The following is a 21,491-nucleotide window of genomic DNA, read 5'->3' as shown; positions in this document are numbered from 1 at the left end:
ATTGTGATGTGGGAACATGTTTTAAAGTCATCCATCATCAACTTTCATTCCTCTTTTTCTGTCTCCAACAGGTTGCAGGACAGCTTGGAGTTCATTGCACCAGACAGCAACACCCTAAGGCCTGATCAGAACACCGGGGCCAACAGTCTTTTAGGGAACATAGGTAACCACAAAAACCCAGTGCCACACCAAACCTTCTTAAACCACCAATGACATGCTTCCTGTTTCCCTTTAGTTCACTTGCGCGTTGTAAGTACAAAGTGTGTGAGATGTTGTTTTTCATACAGATTCATATCTTATTTCATTTCTTGTCTTACCTCAGAACCCGTCAGTGCTTATAAGTCCCTTTGGGAATAACCCCAACCAACTTGGAGGAATACTTGACTGTATGAAATATTGTTAGTGTTTAAATACAACTTGAATCTAGTCTTTTTGTTTAGTTGAAGTGCGTTGGTAGAACTGTGAGGAAGCAGCTGATTTAGCTTCTCTCTTTCTGACCCTTTAACATTTAACCCGTTTGAATACAAACCAGGCTGGATAGACTCTGCCAACAGCTCTCCCTTACTGTTGCCCTACACTAACCTCATGAACAGTTGGACTTGCCAGCAAAGGTTTTCTCAGTTAATTAGTAGAACCAACTGTTATCCTGTAAAACACTTACGATGACTCTACATGTTACTCGTGGGGAAACTCTGATACCAGGTTTTCCAGTAGAGTACATTTTTAAACCAAAGACAAATGACAGGCTCCCAGTAGAAAGAACTGTTGGCAAATTCTGTCCTTTTGTGCATTTTTCTCTGTCATCCTCACAGAAAAGACAACAATGATCAACTTGCACACATCAGATATGTAAATCCTATCATAATGTATTTGATTAGCTGTGTTTTCTGTGAGTGATACCAACCTTTTTGTTTGTCTGACTGACTGACCGGCCGACCAGAGGATGGTCATTACTTCATTCCAGACTGAAACGCTCCTGTAACTCAGTTGTTTGAGTTGATTGGACAACAGGAGGCAGCCGGCTTTCCTTCACTAACCATGGTTCATGTTTTTGTCTCTTTTCCCTTTTCTTCCCTTTCTTCTTTTCCATGTTTTGTTTGTGCTGCGCAGGATTTTCTCAGCTCTGCAGCCCTCGACGGGCCTTCTCTGAACAGGGCCCTCTGCGCCTCATCAAGAGCGCATCTTTCTTTTCAGGTTGGCGCTAAAAACTGGCCGTGACTGATGCGTGCCGGTTGCATGCGTGTGTGTAGGCTGTAGATGCGGTGGTAGTGGTTGTATAGGCCCTGGCTCTCAGCGGCTGCATGCCTGTGTGGTGATTCTTGCACTAGAAGTGGTAGCAGTAGTCACAGCATGCAATATCACAGCACGTCTGCAAATAACTTGGGTCAGATAAAGGCCACAGGAACAAGTCTTAAAGGTGGTTCCTGCCAGACATGTTTGGTATGTTCCTCTTCAAAAACAAGAAGATGTCTTCACTTAAATTAGTTCATTTGGGCAGGTGAGAACGTGTGGATTCAAATCCAGGCGGCACGAAGTAACTGTGAAAATGCAGGACTTTTACCAGCATTAAATGAGTTACATGTGCACTTAAACAGCGCAAACTGCCACTTGGTGAATCAGAGAGGGACACGTATGGCTTCAAACACATTCTGTTTTGCTAATGGCAGTGTTGAATAAAACCTCCCTCGTCAGACATGAAGTTTTCTCAAACCAATCATTAAATCTGTCTGCCAGTACTATCTGACCCAGGCCTGCAGGTGTACCATGCACGCAGAAACGGTGTGCATGGTTTCTCACGGGTGTCGGTGGCTGTACTTCTGGTTAAGGTTTTGCAGCTCCTTCTGCCTCTTCTCTTTGTTTTCTTCACTCACAAACTTTCACTAACTTGTCTTTGACAGTGACCATGATACTTGGGCAATGAATTTAGGCTTTATGTGCATTTTAAGCAACCATGACAACATCTTCAGTATTTAGCAGACTGTTGTGTTGAACGCTTTTGTTTTCTTCCCTGTAAACCTTTTAATGATGCAGTTAAAATTACCTGAGCATGCATTTACACCTCAGTCACATCCATACAGTTGCACAGTGTTACACACAGTGAAACGCCTTGTTCAAGGGCACCTTGGTAGTAGCTGTTGTAGGAAAGCAACAAGTAATTCTACTTTATCCGCTGTCCAGGTATTTAAACCAGTAATATTTCAGCCACAATTCCACCTCCTAAAATACTGTGCATAGTATAGGTGGGCACAGCAGTTACTCCTCTGACATCTATCACCACCAGTGACAAACGCTAATAACACCCGCCGCATTGCCCATGTATCATCACTGAAAATAAATGAGCTGAATTCTCTCCTGATGAGCTTTTTGATCAGCTTGGTGTTTTCTAGCAGGAAGAGTAAGTACCCGTGTGCCCTTTTACTAGACAGAACAATCCATATAGCCACACAAAGTCTTTAAAGCGAGTGTTTGCCTGACAGCTTTGACTGAGTGCAGCAATAGAATAATGAACCGCAGTAGACCAAACTCAAATTCCTATCAGTCATTTTGTCAGGCCGATCAGAGAGTCCCTTTGTCGGAAGTATTGAGGGGTTATTTCTCCACCCCTCTCTATCGTGGGGGTGGGTAAGATCTCATGCTCTTACTGTAGTGATGTGAGTTTTAGAAAAAAAACCCCTCTCCCTGCACCGAGCTGCTGACCCACAATCCTCTTGAGGGCAGCCTGAGGTTGGCATGGTGTGTGCTCTGTCAGTTATGCAATGTTGGTATGGTCATAAAGCAGTGTGCCACAGCAGTGTTCATACACACACACACACACACACACACACCAAACACTCAAGATGCTTTGCAAAACAAAAGCTCATGTTGACTCGTTAATCATCTCAACTGCACGCTGAAGCCTCTCTGCTGTGAGAGGTATTGTCGTTTACGCAATTTTGCCCCAAAGTGTCGACGAGAAGGACGTTTGAGAACCAGCAAAGGGCCTCGGTGACATCCTCATTATGTAGTCTTTTGTAGAAAGTTACATCAATGCTGTAGTGTGAGCGAGTCAGTGAGCGACAGCCTGTTACACAGTATAACTGGAGTGCTTTTTGATGCGTTTTTGCTACACTTCCTGTTTTTTGGAGTTACAAAACAAAGGGTGCGCTAACAGCATGAGGATCAATCAGTAACAGCCATTTCACAGCGGAAATTAGTGTTTGGAGCTTTTATTGTGGCGACCTCACATGTAGGAGCTGTGTGGTTTGTAGTCTAATGTGGTACAGTTGCTTTGAATAAGCCACCAGGCCTTTTTGCTGCGACATTAAACAGCCATTTCAAGAAGTTTCAACTTTATCATTCCTATATGAACTTCGTGAACCACTGCACACAGTGAAGTAGTCATTGGACAGAACAAGAGCAACTTCTTTTTCCTGGTTGCAAGTCCTGCAGTTGTATGTACTATAAAGAATAATTGCACTTCTTTGGAGGCAAATTGAGACTTTCTTACTGTAGCGCAGACATGAAGTAGCAGCCGGTGTATTTGTTTGTGGAGTAAAAGAACACTGCACGGCTCGGACTGGGTGGTGATAAGAGCATCCTCAGTGTGCCTTGTGCTCCATTTTGCCCATCACATTTTCTAACAGGTTGTTTTTTGTCTGTCGTCCTTCTCCTTTCCCTCTCTCTTTCTCTTCATCTAACTCACTCTTTCCCCCTTGATTTTCTTCTTTCTCTCCGTTCTGTTTCTTATTCACCCAACCTCCTTTGACCTCCCACTGCCCTCTCTCTAATCCCCTTTCCTTTACCCTAAACCCACCCCTTCACTTTCTCTCTCCATCTCCCTCCTCCCTTCCTTCAGGCCACAGTCACCCCATGGACATGCCTGGCCGAGGGCTTTACGATGAGAGGGACAGCGGCATCGCCAGGTCAGGTAGGTTAATGAGACTACGAGCAAAAGCCTGGATTGACCTACACTCAACGCAGCTTTCAGCCCACACCTGAGCTTTGAATTGGGTTCACATTTATTTTTGTCAAGACCGAGGAGGTTAAGCAATAGAGAAGATCAAGTGTATTGGACTGTTACACTTCAGAGAGTTTTTTGTACGTCCTCCTTTTCACCTCAGCCACATCCCACATATGTTTTTCCCCTTTTCTCTGGCTTTCGTCATCCCGGCTGCCAAGAGTGATGCAGCTAACAAAGCACTTCCTGGGTCACAATGGATGACCTGCTTTAACTTCACTGTTCAAGGTCAAGAGTGAACGGTTATACAAGCCGTGGTTTCTTTAACCGGTGGTGCCTCAGCTGCGACTTCACTCATGTGGTATGCAGACGCACATGCACACAGTTTTCCATTCATTAAAATGACCCATAGGTTCACACTCTCAAGGCGGATTTGGGTGTGCGTGCGTGGAGAAAGGTGAGAGGTGCAGTCTGAGAGGGGCGACATTCCTCTCTCCACTGAAAAGTCTTAAGCATTTTGTCCTAAAACCAGAAAAAAAGAAGATGATGCAGGGGTGGAAGACAGTGTTTACAGGGCCTCTAGGGTTCGGAAAACCTTGTGCAATGGAAACTGACCCCTGCCTACCCCCCTGCTCTATCCCCGACCCCCTCTGCAAACACCACCATGTCTCACTGGCACGACTGGTATGAGGGGAATTGTGCTTTCTGCTCAAACCCGGGTCACATGCAGAGGATTAAATATAGAAGCTCTCAAAACCTGCTACTAGTAAATGAGCTTCTAATTCAAGCCTCGTCCTCTCATCTCCCCTCTCCCCACCTCCCCGCTGCGGTTGGGCTGGAGAGCTCTTTATCTAAGTCTGACACATGCAAAAACACACACATCCTTTTGTGACACAAACCTCTCGTCTTGAACTGTAGCTCTTCTGCTGTGTCTACAGCTCTCCGATTTGCCTTTATACACACTCTCATTCACTCACCTCGTGAACTTTATCTCTCTTTATCTCCTCACACACACACACACACACACACACAAGATCGCACACCATCTAAATGGCTCATGTGACCATCGATCAGAGCCCTGCTGCCTGGGCCGTAAATAACCTTGTGATCAGGCCTTGTATTTTGTGTGTGTGGGGGTGGATTGTCATTATCATGCCAGCCTGGTGTAAAGCCAGGTTGTTCAACAACTGCAGCATGTGACTGTTAGCAGGCTAGCTGACATTAGGTCTCATTTGAAATCTATCCAGAGTGCGATTTAGGAAAAGGGAAGGAGGGGTGATTGTGTTGTGGATGTGTGTTTGTGTTTTTGTGTGCTGTATTTGTTTGGCCTTTTCAAGTTCTCTGTCTTAGTAAGAACTGTTATTGTCCTCTAGATTTCTGTTTAGCTCTGTGTGGTAGAGTGTGTACGTGTGTGTACAAAGTGTCTTTCAGAATGAGTGACCCTATGCACTTGTTGTCTGACTCACTCTTGTCCTTCTCTTCTGTCACCCACCATTCCCTCCATCTGTTCCCTGTTCACTCGTGTTCTCCTCCTCTTCATCCTTGCTCTCTGTACTCCTCTTCTGTGTGCACCTCCCATCCCTCTCTCCATCCCTCCGTCGGTCCCTTTAGCTTCTCTAAGCAGTCTGCTGATCACTCCCTTCCCGTCGCCTGGCTCCTCCCTGACCAGCAGCTGTGCATCCAGCTACCAGCGCCGATGGCTCCGAAGCCAAACCACCAGCCTGGAAAACGGCGTCTTCCCCCGATGGTGAGCCGCATAAAATCATACATGCCTGCACACCTGTTCAAGTGCATTTTGCACTGTTGATTCTGCCTACAAATAAATGTGCTTGCACATATTGACTGGACATGCACTAAAGAACAACTACAGAATGTCACATCTCCCTCTCTCTCTCTCTCACACACACACACACACACACACACACACGCTAAGAGTAGTTAAAGTGGCGGTTGGGAGAGGAGACAAGTGTTTGAGATTCATGGTCTTTTCTGCACAACTCTCCAAACACACACTTAACAGAGCCTCTCCCACTTGCTAGCCCCCCTCCATTTTTCTTCCCTGCTCAGGGCCTCTGTCAGCCTTTTGTAAAGTTTATCCTGCGAGGACTTCCTCAGAATCCAGCAGGCAGCTGGGAAAATGACACACACTGCTGCTATGCACTAATAACTGCACTCACAAACACACTCACAGTGCTGTGACTAGACAGGATGCTGTGTTGGCCTGTCACTGTAAATGCAGCTGTCGGCCTCTGAGTGCTCTAATCTTCCAGGCGCTCCAGTTCAGCAGCACCAAAGCATATTGTTTACCAGCTGCAACAGTAAAAAAGGCTCGGAGTAAAAATCTTCTGAGACGGGTAAAATGTTTGCTGTGTGTAGAATATTTACTTGTAAAATCTAAGCAAGCTTTATTGATCTTCGTGGGCAGAAGTACTAGGATTCAGATTTAAGTAAACATTTGGAAGCGTGAGCAGCTGCACGCACATTTCAGCCTTTGGAAGTTGTATCAGTCTGCCCCTGCTATGAAACTGACTCTCTGTGCGCCCTGTCCTGATCAGGTCAGTCGAGGAGAGCTTCAACATGTCTGACGAAAGCGGCGGGCCAAGCCTCGGCGTGGCTCGGAAGAAGAAGATTGCCATCGGGGTCATCTTCATGCTGTCCCCCAACCCTGAGGAGAACAACCGCTTCCAGGATTTCTTCTTCTCCCACTTCCCTCTCTTTGAAAGCCACATGAACAAACTGAAGAGCGCCATCGAACAGGTGAATTTCTGTGTTTTGTTGTGATTATAGACCAGCTACATGTTGTAATTGCCAAGAGTTGAACTGTTTTGATTTGTTTTCTTGGTCACCTCCCTGATTGACACTGTGGAGTTAAGCCTGTCAGTGAAATCCATGTAGCAGTGATATATGAATAGTCCCAAATGCAAACTGTACATCCTTTGCTGTTGTAATGAGCAGAGTTGCTGTCAAATTGACCAGTCAATGGTCATACCTTGTATATCTGTGGTTCTGTTTACTGGTGTCTGTTTTTGGCAAAGCCCTGGACGGCTTGCAGCTTTACCCTCCATCTTCCCTTCTGCCCCCCTTGCTCTTTTCTCCCTCACAAATTCCTTGCTCCACCTTTCCTGTAACTTTGTTTGTCAGCTTGAGTGCCAAATATCTCAAAGCACATTTGTGTTGTGTCACTCTCAAGGCCATGAAGATGAGTCGGCGGTCAGCTGATGCCAGCCAGAGGGCCTTGGCTTACAGCCGAATGGTGGATGGACTCAACGAGTTCAGGTTGGGCAACATCTCACGTTTACTCACTATGACACAGACAGTAATCCTCATGATTTGTGTTTTTCTTATTTCTCTCATGGCCATACTTGTCATAAACACATTTATAACATAGCTGACTTTTAGGAGTCGTTATCACTAGGACAGGGGGACAGCACATGCTTTATAACTTTCTGATTTTATGACCGAGATCATGCTGTAATATAACACGAGGATTCAGCAGTATAACGTAAATTAGAACAGTATGATTTCCATGGAACAAACACAGTCAAACACAATCACTCACCGTTTTCTTAAGCCAGAATGTTCACTGTCTTTTTACTGCATGTTTATCTGCAAACTCTCAAACACACAGCTTCAGCCAACATCGCAGTGTTACTCAGTTTCTGTGTACTGTGGCCAAACACTCATTCTTTCCCTGGGTACATAGCAAGGTCTCTACATCATGGAGACTAAGGAAAGATGTGACATTTAAAAATCTGTTTCCAGGAGATGCAATACTTTAAAGATGAATCTGGTATTTACATTATAGGTCTCTGCACCATGAAATGTGACACAAGAGCAGGCTCTGCAGCATTTCTTCCTCATTCTGTCCATATCAATCCTCACTGCTATTCATGAGACGTTTGCAACCTGTGTGGCTTACAGAGTTTTGTTTCCTGGTAGTGAGGGAATGTAGGCAGGATAGGATGCAGGAAAGGCAGCTGTTAGTGAACAAGAAAGGAGAGGTAAGTAGCTGCTGCACAGGGGAAGGAAGGAGGAAAGACCAGCATGAAACAAAGCTTATTTCACACTATAGAGGAAAGACTTTTTTTAACATTTGTTATGACTTTTTCCAAAGTAGGTCAGAAATACAACTTCAGATAGGATTCGTCCCCGAGTATCAACTTTTCACGTCAAGAATTTCCCATTTTAAGTCCTCACATGAAGTTCACCCATATCTAAAAGTGCTTAACATTTTGTTCAAGGCCTAGTCTTGTTGAATTACAGCTACGTACACCAGTAGCAAACTGTTAATGTTCCTTAAAGTAGGTCACCAAGTCCTCATACTTATCCTGTGTTATTCATGTTATGGCACTAACATTTGGGCAGCTTTAATGAGCTGAGAAGAATTTTGCACATGCCGTGCATTCCAAGTGTAGTTTAAGCCAGCAGGTTACCATGCATCATTTAGAGTTTCTCTTCCAAAAAGTATATCAAGCAGGCAGTAAAGTGTTTTTGCTGATATTCCCCAGCTGATGTGGCTTGCAGGCAAAAGAAGCATCTCATCTATCAACACAGTTTGTTTGCTTTTCATATTTAGTACGTTCACAAGGCAGCGGTGACATTTCATTAATATATAACTGCCATAAACACATTGTAAAATGCACCTTTTGTCACAAAGTTTAGTTGAGTTTAAACGATTGATTGAATGCTGATTTTTTTATAGCGACAGAAAGAGGAAGGATTGTGTTTGCATTGGCGCCATGATAACCGTCAGCAGTGGTGGAAGAAGTATTCAGGTCCTTTATTTCAGTAAAAGTTTAAATGCCATACTGTGGAAAAAACTCCGCAATGTGTAAAAGTCCTGCATTCCAAAACTCCAGTATTACTGACAGATGTTGCAAATAATGAGTACCTCTACTGTCAAAAGGAGAAGTACTTATTTGGGAGAACTGGCCCCTGTCTTTGTTTAATTAAGATGGAGATTATTTAGGAACATGATTTTGTACTTAAGCACAGTACTTGAGTAGATGTACTTAGTTAGATCCCACCACTGACTGTCAGTGAACATTTAGTGTCTCCATGTGAGAAGGTGAATTTCTTGCATCTGAAGGTAACAGAGGTGAGGTGAAGGAATTCTGTAATTCTGCTCCAGTCACTGATGCCATGTGCTGAAGTGTCACGGCCATCAATAATTAATGAATACTCACTGAGGCTTATGTGTGAGGATAGTGTGATGCTAACAGTCTGCACACTAAGCCTGGTGAGCAGAGTTGAAATATGTTGGGTAAAAGAAAGGAGAAGCACGCTGTTCCCTACCTGTCTTGAGCAAACCATAGATGTTGCGTTGTCTCTGCGGTGCATGCTGGGAGTTCTTGCTTTAGGGCTTTGGTTGTGTTAGTTTCAGAAGGTGCCAGTTCCTTCTCAACACTGTACCATAACTACCCTATTGTTGTATTTAATCATTATTTGTGATGACATGAAATATGAAATCATAAATTTGTACTGATTAGGTTCCAAAAGTGTGTTTGTGTGCGTGGGTGAGACATACTTGTCAGTACTGTTTGACAGTGCTATATTAGTACTCATAAAACACACCAACCCATTTTATGTGTGCTGTGTGTGCACGCATGCCTGTCTCCACCACGACTTTCACTTGCAGCACACGCACTGGCAGGCAGTTCCCTGTCTGAGGTCCCCTCATTGCTGCAGTCATATGCCTGTTGGCAGGCGGCCACAGCAACCCAAGCCTCCTGAGTGGCAACCCTATCTACCTCAGACACTGGCCACGAACACCAGAATAGTAAATAATATGTGAGTGCCAGCAGGAGGAACGCTATTGCTCAGGACAAACAAAATATCTGTAAAATCTCACCTTCAGACAGCAGCTAAATATAAGTGTGGCCACCTTTGCCATTAAGGGGTTTTGACTTCATGGAACATTACAGAAGGAAACTGGAAGAAATGCCCTTGCTTCATGCTGCTTTGACGTAGTTGGAGGGTGGGCACGCACAAATACTCAAGCATGCAGGGCAGAGATAAGTTGTGCACTTAGCAGAGGTATGTGTACATAGAAGTGACACCAGACTATATTGGGGTTATGTTGACGGTCTGCAGTCAGAGTAAAAGCAGGACTACTGAGAGAAGCAAAACCACTTAGCACAGCAGGGACAGGAGTCTTATTCCCATTTTACCACACATACATAAAAAAGCGCACTTACCCTTCTTTGAAGCACCAAATGGCAGCCACCAAACTGTGGACTGTTCTGCAGCCTGGTAGAAGCTTCAGAGTTGTTAATGCAACATTCATGCCCAACATGTTGGTTTCGGAGGCCTGTAATGGCACAAAGAGAACTGAAATAACCGTGAAAAAGTTTAGTTTAACACTACACAGCTGATTATGAGTGGTACATTTATTTTGATTTATTCTTGATTGCTAATTGGAACTACAGTATGTCAGTAACCATAACTGTGCAGCTATAACTCACAATTCATACGAGGCTCACCGAAGTCAAAAACCATAGGTGAGGTCTGATGGTTGGAATTGCTGCCCTCCATAGTGAGGTAATTTAAATCTGGCTCCTCAACCTGACGGATCAGTGTAATTTCACATCACGGCCCAGCTCTTTAAAGTTCACCTGAACAGCTGCTGCGGAGAGGACGAGACTAGATCTCCTGCTCATCTAGCGCTGGCTCGGCCTCAGACGTCTCCCCACTGGGGGCTTTCAGCCGGTGAATGTACACCAGTCACGGTGGGGTCAAGAGGAGCTTAAAAAGGCCACATATAAGTCAACCCGTTTATAACACAGGAATGAATAAAGCATTATTAGCTCATTTGCTGCTGTACAGATGATGAATCATCTCTGTCCCGCTGACAGCGAGATGTAAAGAGAGTCAGAGACATGTTTTGGGTGTGGTGAGTGACATGAAGTCCGTCTGGTTCACCCTGCAACGGCCACTCGGTCCCGCGTTTATGTTTCTCTTTAGTTTCTCATGCACTGCTGCGCTTGTAATGGCTTGTTCTTGTTGAATGATTAATTTATGTGAGGTGAGAAAGCAAGGCAGTGCCACTTTTGCCAGCTAGAAATTAATCATTTAATCAAACTAAAGATCTGTTTCTACATCATGAAGCACAGGTAGCTGTTTTTTTTTTTTAAACCATGTTGTTTTTCAAGGACAGTCAATCAAGCAGTTTTCTCAGAATTGGCTCCTTGTGCATTTCCACAGTGGGCGCCTCCTAACTGTCAGTCTGTTAGTTATTAATGTTAACACCACACAACAGTTCAGACAGAAAAGAACTGCTTGTAGCTAATGTAGTGCAGTTAAATTCGTCTTTTAACATCCAGCTGATGCTTTCGTGTAAACGCACCAACAAAAACTACACATGATCTTCCCGTTTTCCTTGGGAAAAAAAATGCATCAACCTAAAATAGCTCGATGACTGGAATCCTGGAGTTCTCGTGAAGGTCACTTTCACTGTGTGACACCTGTGCTTTCTCTCAGCATGCAGCCTGTCTGCATCTCCTCTGTCACCGAGTTCTTTATCGGTCAAAGCAGTTGTGAGTTTACTGCAAAATTAACCTTGTTTACTGCCTGAGATCGCTCACATTTTCCAGTAAGACAAGTTTTTTTTTTTTGCCTTATCCAGTCGGACCTGCAAAGTCTTGTGACAGATCACCTGGGCAGAAAGCAGCTGGTTAATTTATTACAGTTTATTATGTTAATTTGGTGATTAATATTTATTTATTATAGTTCATTACACCTTGCCTTTAAATCAGCCTGGTTATGCTGTTGTATCAGCTGTGTTTGCTGAAGATTGCAGTTGTAATGTGGATTCAGTTCGAGAAGTGATAGTGAGCAGATAAAACCGTCCAAAAGCCTGATCCTCTAATAAAAACGGACAGCTGTTTTTTTCATTATCTTTACATTTTTGCCTTCTCAAACCCAGAGTCCAGCAGCTGCAGTCCATAATTAAGCTCTGACTAAAAACCGCCTGATTCTCCACATTCCTCAGGCTGCAGAGATTCCCCTCTGCCCCTGTGTCAAAGCTTGGCCCCCAGCCGAGACATGCTCACCAACACGCCCCACGTTCCATGGAAACTCCAGTCCTTCTCAATGGACAAATGCCCCAACTGAGCCACATACAGATAGATATACACACAAACACACTGTACAGAGAGAGAGGCAGGGTTGTGTGTGTGTGTGTGTGTGTGCGCGCAAACTCATCGGACTGTTACAAGCACATACACACAACCAAGGGTCTCCCATGGCCTCAGCGCAGACAGCGAAGCTCTGTGAACTGAGATCTCTTTTGTTTACCCCGAGAGACAATAACGCGTCTGTTCTCCCTCTGTCTGTTTTCTCTCTTTTCCCCTCCTTCTCTTTCATTCGCTCTGTCCATGCCCTCCCCCTCTTTCATCCCTCCATCCCTCGCCGTACCTCATCTCCAGGATGACCATCTGCGACCTCTACACCATGCCCCGCGTGGCTGAGCCCGTCTGGTTGACTATGATGTCTGGAGCGTCGGAGAAGAACCAGCTCTGCGGTCACTTCATGAGGGAGCTCTCCCTGCTGATGGAGCAGGCCTCCAAGAACCAGTTGAGTGTCTGCTTGTACTCAAACCTGGTCCACCACCAGGCACTGAAGCCTTTAAAATGTTGCAGGGGTTTAAGAGCTGGCATGCTAAACGGGGATCATGGCACACTTTATCAGACTGTCTCATCAAACAGATATTTAGTATATCACATAGTGGTTTTCTGCAGTTTAGCCATAGCAAACCCACCTATTGTGGAAACCAGACTGCTCACCCCTCTGGTTCTTCTCTTAACTGAAGAGCATTAAGAAGGCAGACAGGAGTCAAGCTCACACATATAAAGAGGGAAAGACATGCACAGCAGCACTCAAAAATGTTGCTCGTGCGTAGATTTTCCACATTTATTGTTCGCTTGTACTTTCTGATGAGCCTATCAGCAGAGAGATACATGCAGGTTCACACACTATTCATTCTGCCTCCCACATACACACATTCTGTGGTCTGTCTCTCCCTTTCTTACACTTACACTCACACACACTCACACACTCACACACTGTGAATGTTTCACCCTCTTTGCATTTGTCTGCCTCAGAGGGAGCTGTGAATGAGAAGATCCCTGCCAGTCTCTAATTGCTTATTGTTGCTGTTACAAAGCCACGTCAAACCACTGCTGATTGTACATTTATGAATTGGTAGCAAAGCTTTTATTGAACATGGCACCCGTATTCAGTGCAGTTGATTTAAGTAGCATTCAGCACACTGAACTGAATTATTACATCAAGTCGATCTTAAAGGATTTAAATAAAATCGGAACACAACAAGGGATAAAGGCCAAGTTAACTATGACAGTGGTGTGCGATAGTCAGTAAGTAACCATAGCCAACATGGCTGAAGAGTCCAGAGAAGAGAGGACGAGTGAAAATTCAAAATTGAGCAACTATGTAAAATGACATCACGGTGCTGCCCACAGTCTTTCGCTGGAGAAGACTGACGCATACTAGCAGAAAGTGTGTATTTTCTAAAATATCCGTACCGTACTACACAGTCCAGTGTAGTTTCTCATGTTCTCTAAATTCTTTCGTGCCCCCTAAATGTTAACTGTGAATGGAAACCATGTCTCCCAGGCAACCGTTGGTGTTTCTTTATCATCACTGCTTCTGACTCGTGAATGAAGCATCATGTCTTTGAACTTACTGTAACGCATCGTGCGTTTTCTGAGGAATCCCGTCAGCGTTCCCGTGACCGATGGATTTGATGAGTGCCGCAGTCACATCTCTGTTCTGGCACGTGGTTGAGCTCGAAAACCATGACAGCGTTGAGTCATGAGACAGGAAGAGAAGTAGACACTTGTGGTCAGAACTGAGAAGTGAATCATGCTTACAGTGTGTGTTTATGTGTGTATCTGCATACATCTGCATGTGTGTGTTGCTAACAATGGATGTGTGTATGCGGCGTCTAGTTCAGTAAGAAAGCTTCTGACCAGAGTTTTCCATGAAGGGAGGCGACTTTTGACCTAACAGGGTCATGAGAGAAACGGTCATTTTTAAGGTCAACCAGCTAGGAAGTCCATTTTTGGATTCTCTAGTCTCTGCTGACCAACCCATGTCTGATATTCCAGATTCCTCCCCGCGTTATTGACAGCCATCCTGACCAATCATCTGGCCTGGGTGCCCACCGTCATGCCCAATGGGCAGCCTCCAATCAAGATCTTCCTGGAAAAACACTCCTCCAAGAGCGTCGACATGCTGGCAAAGACGCACCCCTACAACCCGCTCTGGGCACAGCTAGGTGAGGAGTTCAAACACACACACACACACACACACACACACACACAGTGAGTAGTGAGTTAGACATACCTTAGTCAAATGAAACACCTGCGTTTTGTCTTCATCCCAGCTGAAGCGTGAACACATCCTGTCATTACAGCACGCAGACAAGTTAGGACGAGACCGTCTTCAATCTGCATGTAGCCAATTGTGATCAGTTTCGTAGGTGCAGTGCAATTCCCGTAGTCAAGTTGAACTCCTCTCCATATCAACATTTCATACGAAAGATTTCAGGTGTGATAAATATGCAATTTTCAAATTAAAATGTAATAATACTGCAGCTACAATACCAGTATGAAAGTTGGACATCAATTGGACACTGTACCACATCTGTGCTGTTAAACTCCCCATGTTTACCCCTGACTGGTTGGTTTGCTGATGAACACATCACGTTGTAGCCCAGTGCAGCACGTTGCATCAGTGGAAACCCATAAGATGCATTTCTGTGAAAAAAGTTTGTTGATAATTAAATGTGGATTTATGGGCACATATAACAAGCAATGATGTCCTATAAATACACAGACATCTTCAAGAGTATGTTGAGTAATCCACACTTTCATCTCAAGTGACCTCAGAAACGTGTAGAATGTGAGTTCATGGTGACACCTAGTGTTCATAGCTGAGAACTGCACAGCAGAGCATTGACGTGTCATGAAAAAAGATGGAAGAATAGAGGTAAAGAAGAAATAAAGGAGAATGATATTGACAAAAAATCTTTGGATGTTATAGTCTTAACAGGAGGAATTGTGTGATTTTTCTCTCTGTCACAACTTTGTTTTCAACTCTGACACTTTTTCGTTTTCATCGCTGTGTGTAGGTGACCTGTACGGCTCCATTGGGTCACCGGTGCGGCTGTCGAGGACAGTGGTAGTCGGCCGCAGACAGGAGCTGGTCCAGAGGCTCCTCTATGTCCTCACCTACTTCATCCGCTGCTCCGAGCTGCTGGAGACCCACATGTTGGACAGCGCTGAGGATGAGGCCATTGTGATGCCGGGCTCCCTCATCACCACCTCCCTGAGGAAAGGAGAGGTGGAGGAGTCGGACTATGTCCTGGTTACCGTCCATAAACCCAGCGGGGACTACTTGTCCCAAGGGGCTCACGGCCGACAGACTGAGGCAGAGGACAGCAGCTACCGTTCAGACAACAGCCTCCAGAGCAGCACATACACGGACACAGAGGCAGAGCATGGTGCCGGGGACACGCCTAAAGAGGAAGATGAGGAGGATGAGGAAGATGAGGAGGACAGCAGTGAAAGTCAAGGGTCCAGAAGCAGCGTGCTGCAGCCGGAACACAACAACCCCGTTATCAGGACTGCAGAAGCAGCTGCACCCGGGGAGCTGCGCAGGGAGTCTAGCAGCCCTCTGACTACAGAGGCCCGACTGGAGACGGTGCTGCCTGTCGGCTCAGCCTCCCCCAGGGAGCAGGTCTGTGTGCTGGATACAGAGACCAAGGGTGACCTGAAACTCATTGTCCCATCCATAGCCACAACCCTCGCATTAAATCCGTCCCCAACTTCTGTCACCGCAGAGGGTAAAACCTCTGGGGCAGAGGCCGGGGTGGTTGCGGGCATGGCGAACCAGCCCACCACCGTGCTGGCTCCTCGACCTTTGGGGATCCCTCTAGAGAAGAAGCCCCCAGATAAGAATGTGGCAGCTGCAGTGCCAGTACCAGTGATGCCAGGAAACACGGGGCCCATGACTTTGACTCTAACAGAGGAGGGGGAGCCGGCAACAAAAGTCACTTTCCTCATCGGAGACTCCATGTCTCCTGAGTCGGACACAGAGAGCCGCAGGAGGAAGGTGGAGGAGGAAATCAAAAAGCACAAGAAACACCTCAAGGACAAACATCCGCTTCAGCAGCAGCAGCTGCTTCTGCATCAGCAGCAACATCAAGGGCAACATTATCAACAGCAACCGCAGCAGCTGCTGAGAGGAGCAGATTCAAAGACCAGCAACACCAGCGCACCAGAGGACCAAACCAAACAGACCAAGGCGGCTCCAGCCCTGCAGCGGGTGTCCAGCAAGATGCCCCAGTGGAGCCCAAACTGTATGGACGATTTCGATGAGTATTTCAGCCTGGAGAACCCTGTGGAGACTAGGACTATAGACGATGTGGCCAAACGACCGGAGCCCAGCACCACGGACAGTATGCACAAAGACTTGCTGGACCCCTCGGGAGTCCGCCGGCCTGGTGACTTTGGCGGTCACAGTTTTCAGGGTGCAGTCAGGAGTCAGGGTTTGGGTCTCTGTTTAGGTTCAGATAGTGGAGAGGCAGGGTCCAGAAGGAAGGGAGACACTTTGTTGGATGTCCAGAGGAGGTGCAGGTGTGGGTCTACAGATTCCTCTGACACTTGCTGCTGCAGGGGCTGTTCTGCTGAGCAGGACAAGGGTCTTCTGTTGTCAGTCCCTGTCCTCCAGGACGGAAGCAGCAGCAGCAGCAGCAAAGAGGACCAAAAGCGCAAAACGGTGCCGGTCAATGACTGGGAGATACCCCGCAACGAGAGCTCAGACAGCGCGCTGGGGGACAGTGAGAGCGAGGAGACAGAGGACTGGCAGGAGGAAGTGCTGGTGCCATTCCCGGGGTGAGTAGAGGACACATTCATTCATTCATTTAATAGACACACTTCTCTTCCTGTTCACAAACTATGAGCTCTGGTATGAAGTGCTGCAATGAATACTTATATCCTCATCATTTGAAAGCAAAAACAAACAAAAAGAAAAAAATCCTGTGTTTGATTTTAGGTCGAAGTTGGTGGAGAACTACTCAAAGCCAACAATTGCCAATTTTGGCCGGTCTCTGTTTGGAGGCTACTGCCCCACCTACGTGCCAGACTTTGTACTGCATGGGATGCCCAGCGACGAGAAGCTCCGGCAGAGCCTGATGGCTGAATTGACCCATGCTGTTCAGGTAATGTCTGAAGTGTTTGGACCTGTTCTTTACTGAGCTGTGCCTTTTTAATACAGAATTTTAAGGTTATTAATTTAATAACCTTTAATGACTATTGTCTTTGAGGAACAGAATTTTGTTTAGGTGTTTGAGGCATGCGATATTATTTGTTTCACCGGTTTTAATGACCGTTCTCGCCTCCGCAGCATCCAGTTTTGGATGAGCCCATAGCAGAGGCCGTCTGCATTATAGCAGACACCGACAAGTGGACGGTGCAGGTGGCCAGCAGTCAGAGACGAGCCACAGACGTCAACAAGCTGGGGAAGGAAGTCCTGGTGTCCAGCCTGGTTTCCAGCTTATTGCAGTCCACTCACCAGCTCTACAAACTCAACCTCTCACCCAACTTTGTACGTGACATTTTAATCTTTCCGCTGTAATGTTTGTACAGGGGGAACAAGTTTCTCACTGTTCAAGACGCTGTTTTCACTGATTATTTGTCTGTAATCACCACTTTGATTCTTGTGCTTAACCAGCCATGTTTCTCTCTCCTCGCCTCCTCAGTGTATAATGCACCTTGAGGACCGTCTGCAGGAAATCTACTTTAAGAGTAAGATGCTTGCTGAGTATTTGAAGGGCCAGACAAGAGTCCACGTGAAGGAACTGGGCATGGTCTTAGGGTAAGCAGTTAACCTTTATTCTCAACTCACAGCTGCTGTAAAACTACATTACAAAGTTGTCCGGTAGAGTTTTTTTTTTTACACACCAGGGTTATTATAGATATGTAAAACTACACTAAAACCAGGCATGAAAAATATGTTTAAATTAAAACTAGACTTGCAGAGCTTTAGTCTTTGCATTGGTGCCAGGATGCACATGCATGCACATGTGGGTGACACAATAAACGGTGCAGCCAGTGGATCTACACCATCACACTGATCAACAGGTGGCAGTAATGATCCAAGAGACACAGCAGAGTGCCCACACGGGCACAGAGGAAGAGTGCCGGCCAGTTAACAGGGGTGTAAACAATGCAAATTCAAGCCGTTATGAATCCGCTTTGCAGATGTTTTCTGAGGAAGGAAATGAACTCGACATGTTTGTTAGACCTCAGTGAGACACACTGGATGTAAGCGTAACTTCTGTTTGTTAATAAGGAAGCTCTGCAGGCCGTCTTTAATGAAAACCCCTCCCCTCTGAAGCACAGCCAACAGATACACAAGTCTATAGACCAGGAAGAAGCTGAGCTATTGTTAGCATTAGAAAAATCAGTGGTGTGTGGAAATTTGTGTGCAACACATGAATAAACTTCTATACTTGTAAAATGAATAATTTGTTGAAATGTTCAGAAGTTCAGTTTTTTCCTGTTATTTTAATGAGGGCACTTCGATCTCATCACATCCTCATCTTTGCTCCGGTATCTTTGCAGAATCGAGTCCAGCGACCTTCCCCTGTTGGCCGCTGTGGCCAGCACTCACTCCCCCTATGTGGCCCAGATCCTGCTCTGAGACTGTAAAGGCACTGAGGTCCCAAGCAAGTGAGCTGCCTAAGGAAACCAGTCCGAGCCGGGTGGTGCCACTCTGGCCCCAGAAACGGCCGTCCATGCTCGCAGCTGACCCCCCTCCCCCCGACATGGTTTCCTGACCCGCGTGCCTGGGCTGAGTGGGATCTTTGCTCTGAACCTGAGCAGTGCACGTCTTTACGGACCACAGCCAGCGACCCGCCCCCCACCTTCACTACCACTGCTGCTGAATTTGTTGCAATGCTGATGTTGCACCACAGGGGGGCACTAGAGACCACAGTCCCACAGCTGGAGAGGCTCCGCGGCTGGATGACTGAAGCATCCCCGACACGACCTTCTCCTGTTGTTTGAATGTTTCTTTTAAAACTCTTTTTATTTTTGGACACAAAAGCCAAAGACGTTATTAATTTTTCCAGTTGAGAATGAAACTTTTAAGATCTCTTCAGTATAATAACAATGGATTTTGTTTCTTCTTCTACTGTTGTTTTTTTTTTTTCTGTACAATCTTAAACCGGTCGTACGAAGTGACGGACTACAAGTTTAAAGGAAGCAGATGGAACATTTAAACATTACTTTGAGGTAAATATCATTGAGAACAGTATCAATCTCATGCCAATTATGTTATTTCATTTATCCACATGTTTTTGTTTACAAGCCAAATTTCCCTGAGATATCCCAGTGACAACTTTTACTTTTTTTTTTTTTTTTTTTTGTCAAATTGCAATGCACACCTGACTTCAAAGCCTATTTTCTGGCCATGTGGAGGTGATCGACGCTCTCCGTGATTTTGGATTCTACAGACTGGTTTTGAAATGGCTAAAAGTGGCTTTGACATTCTTATCATACCGTAGGTACAGCACTACCTCAGATCTTCATATGGGCGGTAGGTGACACCCACATTTACGGCGGTCCCATAGAAAACCCTGAGGTATTCTTTTTAAGCTATTTTAATCAGAGGAATGTCAGCGTCAACTGTGTGCAGACTCTATGCTGTGTTCTTTCAAAAAGGGAAGGCTCTCAAATTCCTGCGGATGATCGTTACTCAGAAAAATGGAAGAAAAAAAAAACAACATATTTTTGCTTCAGAATGTGACGGAGGAGGAGAAAGGGTCCCTTTATTACTGTGGAAAAGCTCGAACGTGCATCATCTGCGTATATTTTAAAACCAAAATGCTGAAATATTTTCACACTTTTATAGCTTCCCCACCTTTGTACGATGTTTACGGCTTCGACGTTTGCTGCGGCGGGAGGAGAACACAGTAGGCCTTATAGTGGATTAAAATATGTGTCCGTTAACACTATTTTCAAACATGTTTCTATGACACACACAACACGAAACCATAGTAGCACAGTTTTCTCCTTTTTGATTTTTCCATGGCAGTGACAGATAAGTGGTTTTGGTTGTTTTGCCGTATAACCAGGGTGCGATTTGCTGAGCGTGAACGGCAGCTCCGTCTGCTTTCACAGCTCCTGTTTTTGGATTCTCTCCTGGGCGTAAAGTGTAACCTGCAGCGGGGCCAGTGGGACATTATTTCATCGTTTCATCATTCGTGCTTTTTGCTGTCATCAGTTGACAGCAGTCGGAAATAGATCCATATTTGTTTGATCGCAGAAGAAGCAGGGCGAGTTAAAAATTCCCCAGTGGCTGACTGGGTTATTTATATTAAACACAGTCAGAAGCGGAGAGGAGCGTGGTGGCTCACCTGGTGGCTCACCTGATCGAGCGTGCACCACGTATGGAGGCGCAGTCCTCACTGCAGCCGCCTGGGTTCGATTCCAGCCAGACGTCCTTTGCTGCGTGTCAGCCCCTCTCTCTCTCTCTCTCTCTCTCTCTCTCTCTCTCTCTCTCTCTCTCTCTCTCTCTCTCTCTCTCTCCAGCTGTCACTTTCACCTTAAAGATGAAATAATCTTAAAAAACAAAAGCAGAGAGAAGACTTTCAAATGCATATGCACATCCATACAGTACTCTGCAAGTGTACTGTGTTTTTAGCCCAGCACGTCCAGGGAATTGAACAGAGGATTGGCGTTTAATTGAGCCGGCAGCTCAATAAAAACTCACCCGAGTGGCTTCTGGAAAGTAACTTTCCCAAATTTGTAGATTGGAAATGCTTCACAAACACTGTTTGTAGCAGCTTGTTGATGGGCTTCAGGTTCACGGTGTGATGACCTGTGCACTGAGAACGGCTTACATTGCTGGAAAAAGCAGGAATAACTAGCAGTGTATCACTCAAATCGCACCCTGTGTATGACCCAAGTCTTAATGGAAGGCATGAATGCACACGCAGGCTTCTGGAGAGCTCATTTTGCTGGTAAAATACACATGCTTGTAACTGTATTGAAGATGCTCCACTGTTATCAGCCTACATTTTGTACAACCCAGCCATTATGTTGAAAAGGTATGAATTTATATCTGCTTTTCCCTCTTTGTATATAAATAAATTATTCAGTTGCCCACGATGTGTAACGGTTCATGTAAACTGTACATACTCAGTTTATTTCCATGTATCTGTACAGAATGTCTTTTAAGAATTGTCTCCTGAAATTATTTTTTCCCAATTTTATGGGAATGTTGTGCAATAAAGATGCCGATGTTAAGAATTTATGTTTCTCTGGGAATGTTTTCTGCCGCAGAATCAAAGGGAAAAGTTCTGGGAAAGTTAAATATTGGATGTGTGGATAAGAAATCGTTTTCCCAAAGCTGAAAACCAGAAATCCAAGAGCTATAATTCAGATCCAGGAACTGATGAGGAGTCGAGGGAAAAAAAGACTGTAGTGTTGAGCTGACAGCGGTGAGGCCGTGCAGTAGATAACAC

General features: G+C 45.4%; 1 protein-coding gene across 3 annotated transcripts in view; it reads left to right on the top strand.

Moving 5' to 3' along the window:
• fnip1 (folliculin interacting protein 1) overlaps nt 1-21,276 on the top strand; it is a 40,978-nt gene extending 19,702 nt beyond the window's left edge. For 2 of the 3 annotated variants that reach the window (XM_076751349.1, XM_076751350.1), the window contains exons 6-18: nt 72-163; nt 1,111-1,194; nt 3,836-3,907; nt 5,549-5,684; nt 6,493-6,694; nt 7,128-7,213; nt 12,364-12,510; nt 14,065-14,234; nt 15,090-16,854; nt 17,015-17,180; nt 17,366-17,566; nt 17,721-17,836; nt 18,586-21,276. In XM_076751349.1, coding sequence (XP_076607464.1) covers nt 72-163; nt 1,111-1,194; nt 3,836-3,907; nt 5,549-5,684; nt 6,493-6,694; nt 7,128-7,213; nt 12,364-12,510; nt 14,065-14,234; nt 15,090-16,854; nt 17,015-17,180; nt 17,366-17,566; nt 17,721-17,836; nt 18,586-18,664 — 3,316 coding nt within the window. In that variant the 3' untranslated portion in view covers nt 18,665-21,276. The remainder of the gene's footprint in view (nt 1-71; nt 164-1,110; nt 1,195-3,835; nt 3,908-5,548; nt 5,685-6,492; nt 6,695-7,127; nt 7,214-12,363; nt 12,511-14,064; nt 14,235-15,089; nt 16,855-17,014; nt 17,181-17,365; nt 17,567-17,720; nt 17,837-18,585) is intronic. The other variant, XM_076751351.1, reaches the window with a different exon arrangement.
• The last annotated feature ends 215 nt before the right edge of the window (nt 21,277-21,491 follow it).

Source organism: Chaetodon auriga, chromosome 15, assembly GCF_051107435.1.
Source record: "Chaetodon auriga isolate fChaAug3 chromosome 15, fChaAug3.hap1, whole genome shotgun sequence".
NCBI classification, from domain to species: Eukaryota; Metazoa; Chordata; class Actinopteri; order Chaetodontiformes; family Chaetodontidae; genus Chaetodon; species Chaetodon auriga.
This window is presented reverse-complemented; position numbering and strand designations above follow the sequence as displayed.